This window comes from Tupaia chinensis, unplaced genomic scaffold (assembly GCF_000334495.1).
Source record: "Tupaia chinensis unplaced genomic scaffold, TupChi_1.0 Scaffold000039_1, whole genome shotgun sequence".
NCBI classification, from domain to species: domain Eukaryota; kingdom Metazoa; phylum Chordata; class Mammalia; order Scandentia; family Tupaiidae; genus Tupaia; species Tupaia belangeri.
The window spans coordinates 1,254,352-1,268,429 of NW_006159494.1; the positions used below are offsets into that span (position 1 = coordinate 1,254,352).

At 36.4% G+C, this 14,078-nt stretch overlaps 1 protein-coding gene across 1 annotated transcript in view; it reads right to left on the reverse strand.

Annotated features, from left to right (window-relative positions):
* Positions 1 to 268: 268 nt before the first annotated feature.
* The window catches only part of KLHL2 (kelch like family member 2), a gene marked incomplete in the record, with an annotated part of 110,656 nt that continues 96,846 nt past the window's right edge, over positions 269 to 14,078 (reverse strand). Inside the window, 6 exon segments of the mRNA XM_027772824.1 lie at positions 269 to 893; positions 2,060 to 2,203; positions 7,168 to 7,308; positions 7,764 to 7,892; positions 9,615 to 9,716; positions 10,185 to 10,382. Coding sequence (XP_027628625.1) covers positions 865 to 893; positions 2,060 to 2,203; positions 7,168 to 7,308; positions 7,764 to 7,892; positions 9,615 to 9,716; positions 10,185 to 10,382 — 743 coding nt within the window.

Consider the following 14,078-nt stretch of genomic DNA (forward strand, 5'->3'; position numbering starts at 1 on the left):
TTATATTCATCAAAAAACCTGCGGGATATATTCATGCCAAAATGTTACTTTAAGAAAAAAAAATTAAAAATACACACCAAAACATGACCAAGATTAAACTAAAGAAAATAATAAATAAGCATAATTTATATTTTATTTAAAAAAGTTTGGCATCACACATATTCAAGTGTGTTACACCATGTTCATTCCTCAGAAGTGGCATTTTTAAAGTGTTAAGCATTGTTAAATATCAAAAAATACAACTCTGTTTTACAATGTAGTACTGGCAGAATTCAAAGTACTGTGCCAATTATAAATAGTATAATCAATTTTCAAACTTCTTTTCAAACATATTTAAAGGAAAGCATATAGACACACATTGATATGCACACAATTTATTATATTCATGTAATCAAAGATATTTTATAAAAGCAAACAGTTTTATCCCTCAACTAGTTTGTATACTTACGTAGATTTTCAGTTCCTGGGTATACAGTTTTCAGGAGAAGAAATAAAGATAAAATTTAATTTTACGAGAACACACATTACTTTATCCTCCTTCACAAAATAATCCATAGTTGTTCAAGGTTGGTAAGGACTAGTCTTTATGAAAGCAACTGTCGTCAAGGACTACAGAAGAAGTACTGCAGTCCAGGTTTCTTATTAAAATTCAGTCAGCTGCTGCTCATTGCAGAAAAAGCCTACACGGTGCTTCTACCAAAAATAATCTTCAGCATCCGAGGCCTATAAAGGCAGACGATCTTATCTTCTGCTGAGACTTAAAGTGCAGCTACAAGTGGAGAAGTGCTAGATTCTCAGTCACTTCAGAAATACTTGTTGAAGCCTGTTTCTCATGTGTAAATATGCTGAAAATGTCCTTCAGGCTCATAACGGTTTATCAATAACTGTGACTCCTGAACAAAGAAATGAAGAAGTAAAATAGAAGTTCACACCTAGCATTGTGTATTTCAGGGGAGAGGGGTAGGGGGTGGAGGGCACGGGACTAGAACAGCAGAGACCGAAGGAATCATGGAATCATGTTTCAGAATCTCACAAACTTCAGTAGTCCTATCATTTTAATCTAGATGGCAATGAAATCTCGGTTTAGTTGTGGAGCAGGATTAATCAGACTGTTTAATCCCAAAGTAGTCTTTTGCTTTTCAGAGTTATAAATTGGAGAAAATAATTTTACTCAGGAAAAAGCAAAATTCACCTAATACTCAACAAAGGGGCAGAAATTTCTGGCCATGATAGTTATGCTCATTATTCTGATTGTGGTGATGGTTTCACAGGTAAACACATATATCACATAATTAAATACACACTACTTATTCTGTGTCCGTTAGACCTCAATGAAACTGAAACTAAATTTGCCTGATACTTAGCCATATTACTCTGGGGTACTACTGTTTACAGTTCTTCTATGAGATGTTTTGGATGATGCATAAACTGTATGGTTAATCATTGGGTCACCAAAAAGTCACAATGTATTTTTCTATGTTTTTCTATGCAAAAATGCATCATGACTTTTCCAGCGACCCAATAGTATAAACTTCTTTTTTTCTCCACTATTGGATCAATTTTGTTACAAAAACATTCTAATATTTATACCAACATAACTATTTATAATTAATGTACTGCATACAGTTTTAAAACTCACCATATTTACTAAAGAGTATTACCATTTCTCAATCAAAAATGATGTTTTATAATTCAAATAGTGCTATGGTTTTTTTTAAAAAAAATCCCTTCACAACCTGACTACAGTATATGCTTCGTGGCTACCTGAGGAGGGCCAGCCTTGTCACTCAGGTAGCTCCTCTCCATTGCACAGAGATTACAGCCTATCTGAGTCTATGCTGCAAAGATTTGAGATTCTGAATGCAAGTGACTATAGAATGACAAAAGAATACTGGTGCTGTATTTCAGAATATATGCCTCCCATGTTAATTATTTTAAGAATAAGTTATAAAATATACTTTGAGAAAAGACCTTAACAGAGAAAGTGTGTTAACGAAAAATCTTAACGATGTCAGCTTTTTGTATTATAATAGAAGGCACAAGATGAGAAGATTATTACCTGCATAACTTCTCCCTGTGCTCATACATGATGACACAACTGTCCACTTATCAGTTGTTGGATTATAATATTCCACCGATGCCAAGTTACAGGAACCATCATCCCCTCCAACAACATATAACAGACCATTAACTGCACAGACACCTTAAAAAATTACACAAAGAGAAAACAATTTAATTGGATGAATATGATTATTTCTGTAAATGACTGATGAGATGATCCAGTCTTTTTTTCTTGAAAGGAGGTAAAAAAGATAGTAAATATATAAAGAACTCCTTTTTATATGTGAGCATCTAGTATCTCTTCTAAGCTTCTGCATTTGTAGCTGCACTATGTAATTCATTTAATCCTAACAACAACCTTATTTCACAGATTAGAAACTATGTTGTTCTTCATTTTATTTTTAAAAAGGTAAAAGTTAAAGATCAAAGAAATTTGGTAACTCTCCCAAGTCAGCTTCTTAGGAAATCTTAAGGAAAAAAATATATTCTAGAAGGTTAAAAAAAAATCTTAATTATGATACTAAATGGTTAGCTATTTCATTTACCTTAAAAAAGGAAGGTTAGGGAACCAGCAGTTAGCGTAATGGCTATGTCACTGAACTCCCATGTAGCTGACCGCAGTTCAAGTCCTGGACCCGGTGGCTTAAACTCATGCTGGGCGCATGTGCGTGTATGCCCAAGATCCCAAGAGGAGAAAGGAGGAGAAGGAATTGCGGTGTGGCCATCCCCCCTGGGTGGTGATTTCTCGCTATGTGTCTTTCTGGTGAGCACACACGCCCTATAGCAACCTCCCCCCCAAAAAAGGAAGGTTAATATTATTGTATTATTAGAATAACTCATATTTTTTTTGCAAAAACTCAAAACATCTAGAAAAGAATAAAGAAAAATAGACCTAATTCTATACCACTTATTAATAGAATACCAGTCATTAAAATTTTGATCTCTACTCTGGTATATTATTCTCTATGCTTATATACTCAGACACTACATATTACTTTATTACTCACTTACTCTTGTCAAATAATATACCTCAGACAGTCCCCCAAGTTACTAAATCTAGCTCTATGTAATTTAATGGTCACAGAGTATTCCATGTACAATACTATCACTATTTATTTAACCATATTTTACTATTGGTTATTTAGTTGTTCTTATCAGTGTTGTTGCTATGAACAAAGATTACCCCAGCATACTTTTAAAAATACATTTGTAATTATTTATTATAAATTTTTAGAAATAATAGTTAAATCAAAAGGTACGCATCTTTTAAAGCCTCTTTACTTCAATTTAATTTTGTTTAAAGTATATTTAACATCCTAAAAATGTTCACATTATTAAGAAGTAGTACTAGTGAGCATCAAAGAGTCCAGAAGGGAAGAGTTCCCCACATACTAGTCATCTTTGCAGTTGTGTAGATGGTTTTGCTGCATAACTAATAGATGTTTGCAGATTTTTTGTTTTCTTTTTGCTATATGGTATGTGCACTTGCCAAAGACAGAAAGTGAGAAATCACCCCTGGGGGATGGCCACATTGCAATCCCTTCTTTTCCAGTTTCCTCTCATGATTTTGGGTATGCATGCACACATGCCCAGTATGATTTTCAAGTCACCTGGTCTGGACTCAAACCGAGCAATCAGCAGGTGGGATCCACAACCTTAACCTCCAAGTCACTTGCTGACCTGATGCTTCAGAGTTTTAACACAACAAAATAATGAGCCTACCTACATGCCTACCAAGCCTTTGAAAGTACACTAACAATACTGTCTTCTGTGCAAATGAAGTAGATCTCTATTTTACTCAACTCAACCGTGTTAATATTTTAGTCTCTTGCTAGGGAACAAATTCTTATCTTTTTAAAGAAATTCAAATGCTTGAAAGCAAGAGAGAAAATACCACTGCCATACAAGCTCTCCCAAATTGTTGGCTATCTATGCTAGTCTTTATTCTAGCTTACTGATCAGACAGCATACAACTCTGAAGAGACAAAATGGCCCCTGAAGTAGCTCTGCTATGACAGAAGGGATGAGTAAAGGTTATGCTTTCCTGAAGAGCTTTCCCAATTTACACCTACGAGAGGCTCACAGATTAAAGAGTATCCAACTGCAGAAGAACAGATCAGTCCCTAAATCTATTTGAATATATTAGGTATACTTTTAAAAGATGTCAACTCTACTAGTCTACTAACTCACATCACCAGACTCCCTTTAGGCAGTAACAGCCTAATACTTTGCCTGAAGGATGTACTTTCCTGCAGTGTTTGATGGTTCCAATCTACTCAATTTGCTTCATCCCACACACACACTGAGAACATGCCAGTGTGCTAATATTGTAAGGCCGTTTATAATCTAATTCAAATTTATTTCATTTTTCTTCCACTCGTGATGTCATAGTTTACCACACTTAGGAGAACATGCAATATCTAACTTGTAAATTGTTTGCTATTTGAAATTTATATGAATGCTGTCATATTTCCCCATTTAAAATTGAACACAAGCCCTCCTCTCCTTGCCAGCTTAGCTCTTTTTAAAAAAAAATTTAGGTACCTGGATGAAGTCCTTATCCTAGGATATTGAAAAGGAAAAGCTAGATGGAATTTACAAAAATTTGTTTCGGAGCAATAGAAATATGGAATAAGGGTGACATTTTAAATACCTTTATGAGCTATGTAATTTTTTAAAGATTTATCTATTTGTATTTATTATTATTATTTTAATTCACCAGAGAGAGAGACAGAAAGAGAGAGAGAGAAAGGGAAAGTGAGAAAGCAAGCCACCAGGTTCAAGACTCAAACCACGGTTGACAATGTGGGAGTCCAGCACTTTAACCACCACACAGCCTGCTAGCCACTGAACTTAAATAATTTAAAAACATGGGTTCAGAAGGATTATACTGAATCTTGTAAATTATACAAGTAAATATTCAACTTCCATTTTCTGCACTGAAAATAAATACACTTAATTGACTGACAAGGAAAAGTAAACTAGAGACTAAACTTCCCCTCTTTCTGATAATTACCAAATAATGAAAGCTCATCTAACTGAAGTCCACATCAAAGTATAAAACAGTTGTTTAACGAACCCTTTTCCTAAATCTCACCCTTTCCCATACAATTTTTCAAAGAGCAGGTTAATGATAACTTTCTTTTTTTAAAAAAAGAATTATTTATTTATTTCCATTTGTTATTGTTTTTTGTTTTTTGTTTTTTTCCTTTATTTGATGAGAGAGAAAGAGAGAGAGAGAGAGAGAAAGGGAAAGTGAGAAAGCAAGTCACCAGGTCCAGGACTTGAACCATTGTTGGCCATGTGGGAATCCAGCGCACTTAACCACCACACCACCTGCTGGCCCCAATGATAACTTTCTATATACAAATTATCTCCTTATTCTTCTGGCTGGAAAAAAAAAAATGAGAGAGCTACTTTTGATTTGAAAACAATAAATACATGTAGAGAATAAAGATTACTCAAATCTTTAGGAAAATCATCATAAAAGCTCAAGTTGCAAATATATTTTCTAACCCAAAGAGATACATGTACATATTACCACAGCTTTTCTCACCCAGTAATAAGTATTGGAGTCAAGTACTTAACTCTACTGAGGATCTGTGAGTCTGACCACGGTTTTAGACTTTAGCCAAGAGGTTTTTAGTACCTCATGAAATATGACTGATTGGATAATGTGCAAAGATCAAACAGAATTTTGTTATAAACTCTGTTTTTTTTTCCCCCCAGTCCTTGCAGTCCCATGTCTCCATGAGCAATCACACTGTAAAGAAAAGTTTAGAAGAAAATTTCTGGTGGGTAGGAGGGAGGGATGTATCTTGCAACATCATCCAATGATTACCCTGAGTTTGAGAACCGTCAGAAATTTATTTTAGCCTATGGAAAATGGCATGAAGATAATGGCATTTTGAAGATCAGCCTTTCCCAAAAGGTAGCAATCCTGACTCTATTTTCCATTATTATTTCTCTTCTGTGGATTTTCTTTTCAAGTGGTTAGTTCCCTAATCTTGAAGAACTATGCTTTCTTAAAATTATTTTTTACTGTTGCTTTAAGTTTTTTCATTTTCTAGAAATCCTGAACAGCATTAAGTGAGAATTATTTCTTTAGGGTTCCCTTCTAGAGTCAAATAATTGACTAGTTTTTTAACCTGGTATTAATACTTTCTCAGGACTGGCAGGTGGCATGATGGTTAAAAGCGCTGGACTCCCACATGGCTGACCGCAGTTCAAGTTCTGGACCTGGAGGCTTACTTTCTCACTTCTCTCTCTCTCTGTCCCTCTTTGGTCAAATTTTAAAATAAATAAATAAATTAATTAATTAATTAAAAGTTAAATAAAATAATTCTTTAAAAAATACTTTGACTGCAGTTCGAGTCCGAACCTGGCGACTTGCTTTCTCACTTTTTCTCTCTCTTACTCTGTCCCTCTTTGGTCAAATTTTAAAATAAATAAATTAATTAATTAATTAATTAAAAGTTAAATAAAATAATTCTTTAAAAAATACTTTCTCGGGACCAGCAGTTAGCGTAATGGCTATGTCGCTGGACTCCCATGTAGTCAACCATGGTTCAAGTACTGGACCCGGTGGCTTAAACTCACGCCAGGTGCATGTGCATGTGTGCCCAAGATCCTGAGAGGAGAATGGAGGAGAAGAGATTGCGGTGTGGCCATCCCCCCTGGGGGGTAATTTCTCACTTTCTGTCTCTCTGTGTCTGTCTGGTGAGTGCACGCGCCCTATAACAAAAACTTCTCCAAAAAAAAACCTTCTCAGTTAGACTAAATTCCCTAAGAACTGGGATTTTCAGTATGTGATACATGGTAGGCACTCAAAAATGCATGTGGTAATAAGAGTAAATGAAATACATATAAAGATAGCTCTATCCCTAATTTATCATTCTCTGCAATCACTACCAGGAAGTAAAAATTAACTGAAGTATCCCAACGATCCAGTTTATTACAGATACTATGCTAGGCATTTACTTTACAGAAGAGTTCAAAGTCCATCAGGGAACCCAGATCAGTGGAACAATGGAAAGACACAATGATACCAGTAAAGCCTGGAATAAAATTCAATACCAATTTTATAATCATAAACTAGATAGATACCTGCATTTCTTCTGCACATGTTCATGTCTGCAACCTGTCTCCATGTGTTAGAGGTGGGATCATATACTTCAACACTTTTCCGTACTAGTGGGCCATCGTGGCCTCCAACTGCATACAGTAAGTTGTTCAACACACCAACACCTATAAAACACAACCAACCAAACCATAGGAAAGCAAAAGGGACAAGGGACTTACAACATATTAAGACTTACTCCAACGACATTTCTCTAAAGCTTCTGAAATGCTAATTCATAAAGTAAATTGATATTAAAGTATATAAATTGAGAAATTAACAGAATTGACAAGGATCTCAATAAAAGCTATTATTTTTTTGAAAAGGCATGTCAAACGATAAAAATAACATGGAGGTGAAAAATAGAGAGGGGAAAGTCATGTAATATAATCCTTTTGAAAAAAATTTCCATAATAAAAATAATAAAGGATTAAAGTACAAAATTTGTAAGAAACGAGATACGAAAAGACTTAGTTCCCAGACACAAAAAACTATTCTTCAGATAAGGTCAATGAACCATTTCACTTGTTTAATTATTTTGATCATTTTTGTGCTTCGACTGCTACATGAAGTTCACAGTTACCTGCTCCACTGCGCCTGGTGCTCATTTCTGCTATATAGCTCCACTCGTTTGCTGTGGAATTATAGCACTCCACTGTGCTAAGACATTGACGAGAAGCTCCATCGTAACCTCCTACAGCATAGAGCAAACCTAAACACGGAAAATCACAAGCAAAGTCAAATTCATAAAAGAGTTATACTTTCCAGTCAAAAAAAATTCATATATTTTCCTCTATGGTATCAAGAGTTTCCCCTAATGGTGTTACTAATTTTCACAAACTATACAAAGGCCTTGCCTAATGTTAATAAGGGATTAAATAGTATTATGAAGATCTACAAGATATATATATTAATTTTGCATTCTCTTTAAGAATTTGGCTGATAGTACAGAAAATATAGTCATTTATCTTTGTGAACAACATTGTAAAAAATAGAATTAAATATCAAAGTTACCTTAGTAAATTGAAAAACAAGTTAAATCAAGAGTTAATACCAGAATGCTCTGAGGCATTATATGCAAAAAGACACTCAGTACTAATAAATACTACGGTAAGAATAAACTTGGAAATATTGGTTAAGTAATCAAAGCCAGTCCAAAGGATCACATACTATGTATTGCATTAATATGAACTGTCCAGAAGAGATCAATCTTTATCGTGACAGAAAGTAGACTGGTGGATCCTGCAAGCTGGAAGAAAGGAAGTAATAGCTAAGGGTGGTTGGGTTGCTTTCTGAGGGTAGTAAAAATGTTCTTTTTTTTTTTTTTTGGAAAAGTTTTTGCTATAGGGCACATGTGCTTGCCAGAGAGACAGAAAGCAAGAAATCATCCCCTGGGGGGATGGCCACACCGCAATCCCTTCTCCATTTTCCTCTTGGGATCTTGGGCACACATGCACACGCACCCAGCATGAGTTTAAGCCAGCAGGTCTGAGACTGGAACCGTGGTTGACTACATGGGAGTCCAGGGACATAGCCATTATGCCAACTGCTGGCCCCAGAGAGTAGTAAAAATGTTCTAAAATGAATTGTGATGATAGATGTATAGGGAACTGTACAGGTTAAATAGTTTATTTATGTGATATATAAAATATATTTTGGGACTAGCAGGTGGCATGGTTGTTGGGGTGCTGGACTCTCACATGGCTGACCATGGTTTAAGCCCTGGACCTAGTGGTTTGCTTTCTCACTTTCCTCTCTCTCTCTCTCTCTCTCTCTCTCTCTCTGATCAAATTTTTAAAATAATGATGATGATGAATAAACTTAAATAAAATAACTATTTAAAAAATAAAATACATCTCAGTAAAGTTGTTTTTTTCTATAAAGTTAGTGCAGAGAATTATACCCACAGTGAGGAAGGGGTGGGAACTCACAAATTTGCTGGAGCCAGCATTAAAAAAAAAAATTAAAATCATACCAAAGAATAGTACTTATAGATTTCCTTAAATTCTCTTGGGGGGACAAGTAGAATAGAATTAACTATGGCATCCGTCCCTTAAATGTTAAACAGCCCTTCCCAGATGCATAATTTAACATTTATGTCATAAGCGTTGCTCCCCAAACAACCGCATTAAGTTCAGTTGACAGTCTTATATGACATGCATATGCACACACTAAATCAGAGACAGTGAGAGGAAGAGGGAGGAAAGGGGGTAAAGGGGAGAGAAGGAGCCTTATACAGGTTGATTTATACAGATAAGCTAATTTTTTTGAGAAAGAACCATTAAAATTTTATTGTAATTTTTTCTCTTCCTTTTTAAATGATAATTTGCCCATTTATAAAACCAGTGTTTAGATTATCACCAGAACCCCACTCAAGAAGCAAGAAGCCCTGTATTTCGGGAAACATTCACCTGAAAGAACTGTCAGCACCTACCTCCAACTACGCCTACACCAACACTGCTCCTTCTCGTGTTCATTGGAGCCACGTGAAACCACTCATTAGACTTTATGTTATATGCTTCCACGGATGATAAGCCTGTAATAATGCACAACACTCTTCATTTCCTCCTCTAAAAACAATTTAGTTGTTCTTTTATATACATATTATTAAGGAAATATACATCAAGTATGTTATATTGAGCTAAGATGAAAAGAAAATGGTGGAATGTGAACATATCAAATACATGACAAACAAGAATAGTTTCTTTTCCAGAAGGCTCCTATCCCAGCTACTGACATTTATAAGCTTTTCTAACTTGTTAAGATGACTTACACTAATGTTTAAGGAAGTTATACACACACACACACACACACACACACACACACATATATTCACCACTCTGTGTCATTTAAAGAAATTCTTAATGCAATTTTAAAATTTAATTTTAAATATAATACCTGTTGAAGCCCACAGGTGTGTCCTAATTTTGTCACAATTTGTTCCATAAACATAGTTACTATGTTAATTCGAACAGCAACGGAGAGAAGTTGAAAAGGAAATTACCTGTGCTCCCATCAAAGCCTCCCACAGCATACAACAGTCCATTCAACACAGCAGCTCCCAAAGTGCTTCTCCGGTCTCGCATGTTAGCAACGCTGGTCCACTGGTCCTTCACAGGGTCGTAGGAATCTACGGTGCGGACTCTTAATGAGCCATTAAAGCCACCAACAGCAAAAACAAGTCCAGCCATATAGACCATCCCTGCAAAGGAAATACAGCATTTAAGAATGAGTAATTGACCCAACTACAAAGGCTATCTAAAAACTGCTTCCCAGCCCAACCACGGTGGTGCACGGCTGACCAATACTGGAGCCACATGGGAAGGCCAAGTTTGGATCTCCAACTGACCCGGGCTGGGGGGTGGCACCACAATCCTGGCTGGCAAGGCTGCTGGTGGTGGTAGTGGTGGTGGGAGTCAGAGGTCCCTGTCTGTCTATCCATCTGTCTCTCAAAAACTAAACTTTAAAAAAGAAATAAAAGACTGCTTTTCCAATAAATCTACAGTTGTGTTAGAACATGTTATTCTTAAGCAGATCCTGACTGAAAAGATCCTTAAACTGGGACCAGCAGTAAAAATGCTATTCATTTGTAATAATCACGAACTGTCTTCCTTTCTAAGGGTATTTAAAAATGCTATGGCTTTGACTAGTTTGATTTATTTATAGGCTTAAATGAGTCAATATTTTCCAGTTACTTAAAGCTGTAGTACACATGTCCCTGGCTTAAACAAAACTCTGTATGTTTATACTTTATTCGCATAACCTGCTTCTAGTGTATGTTACTGGACTAAATCGGGGGTCAGCACATTACAGCCTGCAGGCTTTGTCAAGCTCACTATTTCTGTGGAACCCATCCATGTGCTAAGAATGGTTTTTACATTTTTAAACAGTTGAAAAACAACCAAAAGAAGAGCACTTCATGGCATGTAAAAACACTATATGAAATTTAAACTGCAGCATCCATAAATAAAGTTTTATTGGAAAAAAAGCTATATGAAATTTTAATTGCATATCCATAAATAAAGCTTTATTGGAACCCAGCCCCACCCATTCATTCTTGTACGGTTGTTTTTGAACTACAGCAACAGCTGAGTAACTGGACTATTTAACTCATGAGGCCTAAAATATTTACTTTCTGGTCCTCTATGAAAAAAAATGTGCTACCTTCTGGGTAAAGAGATACTCAGGGATCCATGGATCGAGAAATTAGATTCCAAGACTCAGTTTCAACCATCTTTTCACTTTCCTGAACTGTTTTCATACTGTTGTCTCCATCTGAGAAGCTCCTCTCACCATTCATTCTGCTTTATTATTTTTTTAAATTGCTTTAAAGCCCCAGTTAAAGTTCTACATTCTCTGTGAGGTCTCCCCCCATTCACTTTAGGCCTAGAGGGATGACCTCTAGTTCCTGACGTAAATAATATCTATATAGTGCATTTGAGGTCTAATCAATCTTACAGAGTCTACAATAGCAGCACTTTAAATTGTTCAAACTCTTATTGCTCTTAATTGTGTACTGTTTTAGGCAGGTAATGTGGCCCAGTTCTCAGAATCCCAGTAGGGAGGCTGGTTCTGGCTAGCTCAAAGTTTTATACAATGTCATCAGGGAAGGAATGTACCACCACTTCTATTAGCTTATCCTCTGGTGCTTTACTTTCCCAATCCCTCAGAAATATGGAATGCAGTTCATCAAGACTCTTCACGGTTCCAGTGAAGCTGCCTGCTTTGGCCTCTTCCAGGTGGACAATGTGGTAGGCCTGGGGAGTTTGGGTACCACTGTGCAGTGTGACAGAACAGGCAGCATATAGAAATCTTGTTTCCAAAAATCTTAAAAACACAGAGAATGTTCACTGTGGGAATTCGGGCCAATGCAATATTTAGTTTTCTTTCTCTACAAATAAATATGTCATCGCTTAGAGGTAGCATAGTATGCTAATCAAGTTTTAGGGTATTTTCGGTAGCAGGAAAAAAGAAAATCAGAGTCTGGATAGACAGGAGATTGAACTAAAAAAATATGATAATCCCTCAAAGTTAACAAGAAACCAAAGTATCCAGAAATTTAGTTATAGTTTGTTAAAAGATTTGTCCAGGGACCACCAGGTGGCCTAATGGCTATGTCACTGGACTCCCATGCAGTCAACCATGGTTTGAGTCCTGGATATGGCAGCTTAAAACTCACACCAGGTGTTTGAGCATGCATGCCTAAGATCCTGAACGAATGGAGAAGGAACTGAAGTGTGGCCATCCCCCCAAGGGGGTGATTTCTCAGTTTATGTCTCTGTCTCTCCAGCAAGCACATTAGCCCTATAGCAAAAATTTTTCTTAAGAAAAAGATTTGTCCAGGATTACATATATAAAAAGCATCAGCTCTGTAGCTAGCAGATGGTGTGGTGGTTGAGGTGCTGAACTCCTACATGGTCAACCACGGTTCAAGTCCCAAATCTGGTGGCTTACTTTCTCATTTTCTCTTTTTCTCTCTCCTGTGTGTGTGTGTGTGTGTGTGTGTGTGTGTGTGTGTGGTCAAATTAAAAAAAATAATAATATATAAAATTAAATAATTATTTTAAAAAAAGCTCCAATCTCAAGTGGTGGGCAAGAAGAGGACACAATGAAAGTAAAATTAATTTAGAGTTATGCAATTATTAATAAACAGTACATTTTGAAATAAATTCAAACTAATAGACTAATGGTACAATGAAAAAGGAACTGTACCATCAATCAGATATGAATTAAGAAATTAGTTATGTAGTTAGCAAAATGGCTATGTCGCTGGACTCCCATGTAGTCGACCGCAGTTCACGTCCTGGACCCAGTGGCTTAAAAAACTCACACCGGGCGCACGTGCGTGCACGCCCAAGATCCCGAGAGGAGAACGGAGAAGGGATTGCGGCGTGGCCATCCCCCTGGGGCGTTGAATTCTCGCTTTCTCTCTCTCTGCCTGGTGAGCACATGCGCCCTACAGCAAAAAAAAAAAAAAAAAAAACCACACACACACACAAAAAAAAAACAAAAAACCTCCCCTCCCCCCCAAAAAAGAAACTAGTTAGTAAATAGCATTCAAGACTCCCTTTCTAACACTAATAAAAATAAAATACCTGGGACCAGAAGATGGGGTAATGGTTATGTCACTGAACTCCCACATAGTCAACCACAGTTTAAGTCCTGGATCCAGTTGCTTACAACTCATGTGGGATGTATTTGCTGCATGCCTAAAATTCTGAGAGGATGGAGGAGAACAGATTGCAGCATGGAGGCCAACCCCCCTCACAAGGTGATTTCTCATTTTCTGTCTCTCTGGCAAGCACACATGCCCTATGGCAAAAGTCTCTCATTCATTCATACATACGTATGTACATATATACATACATACATAAATAAATGCAAAAACTACCCAAGAATAAACTTGTCAAGAAATATACAGAGCCCTACAAAGAAAATGCTAAAAAAAAAAAAAATCTACAGTAGGACATACAATAAGATATGAGTCTGGACGGTTTTGATATCAATATAAAAAATAAGACTTAAAAGTACTAGAATAATTAATGTCATTAAAATGTTTAGTTACAGGGGAGAAACCTGACAAATACTACTTTACCCAAGTGATCAAGGTTAGCATCACTAGTAATAACCATAATAATTCTATCTAGTCACAAGAAAACATGAAACAAATCCAAACTGAGGGACATTTTTCAAAATACCTGACCAGGGGATGGCAGGTGGCGTGGTGGTTAAGGGCACTGGACTCCCACATGGCTAACTGAGATTTGAGTCCTGGACCTGGTGGTATGCTTTCTCATGTTCTCTCTCTCACTCCTTCTCTCTCTCTCTCACCCTCTCTGGTCAAATTAAAATATATAAAATCAAATAAACAATTATTAAGAAAAAAAAAACCAGACCG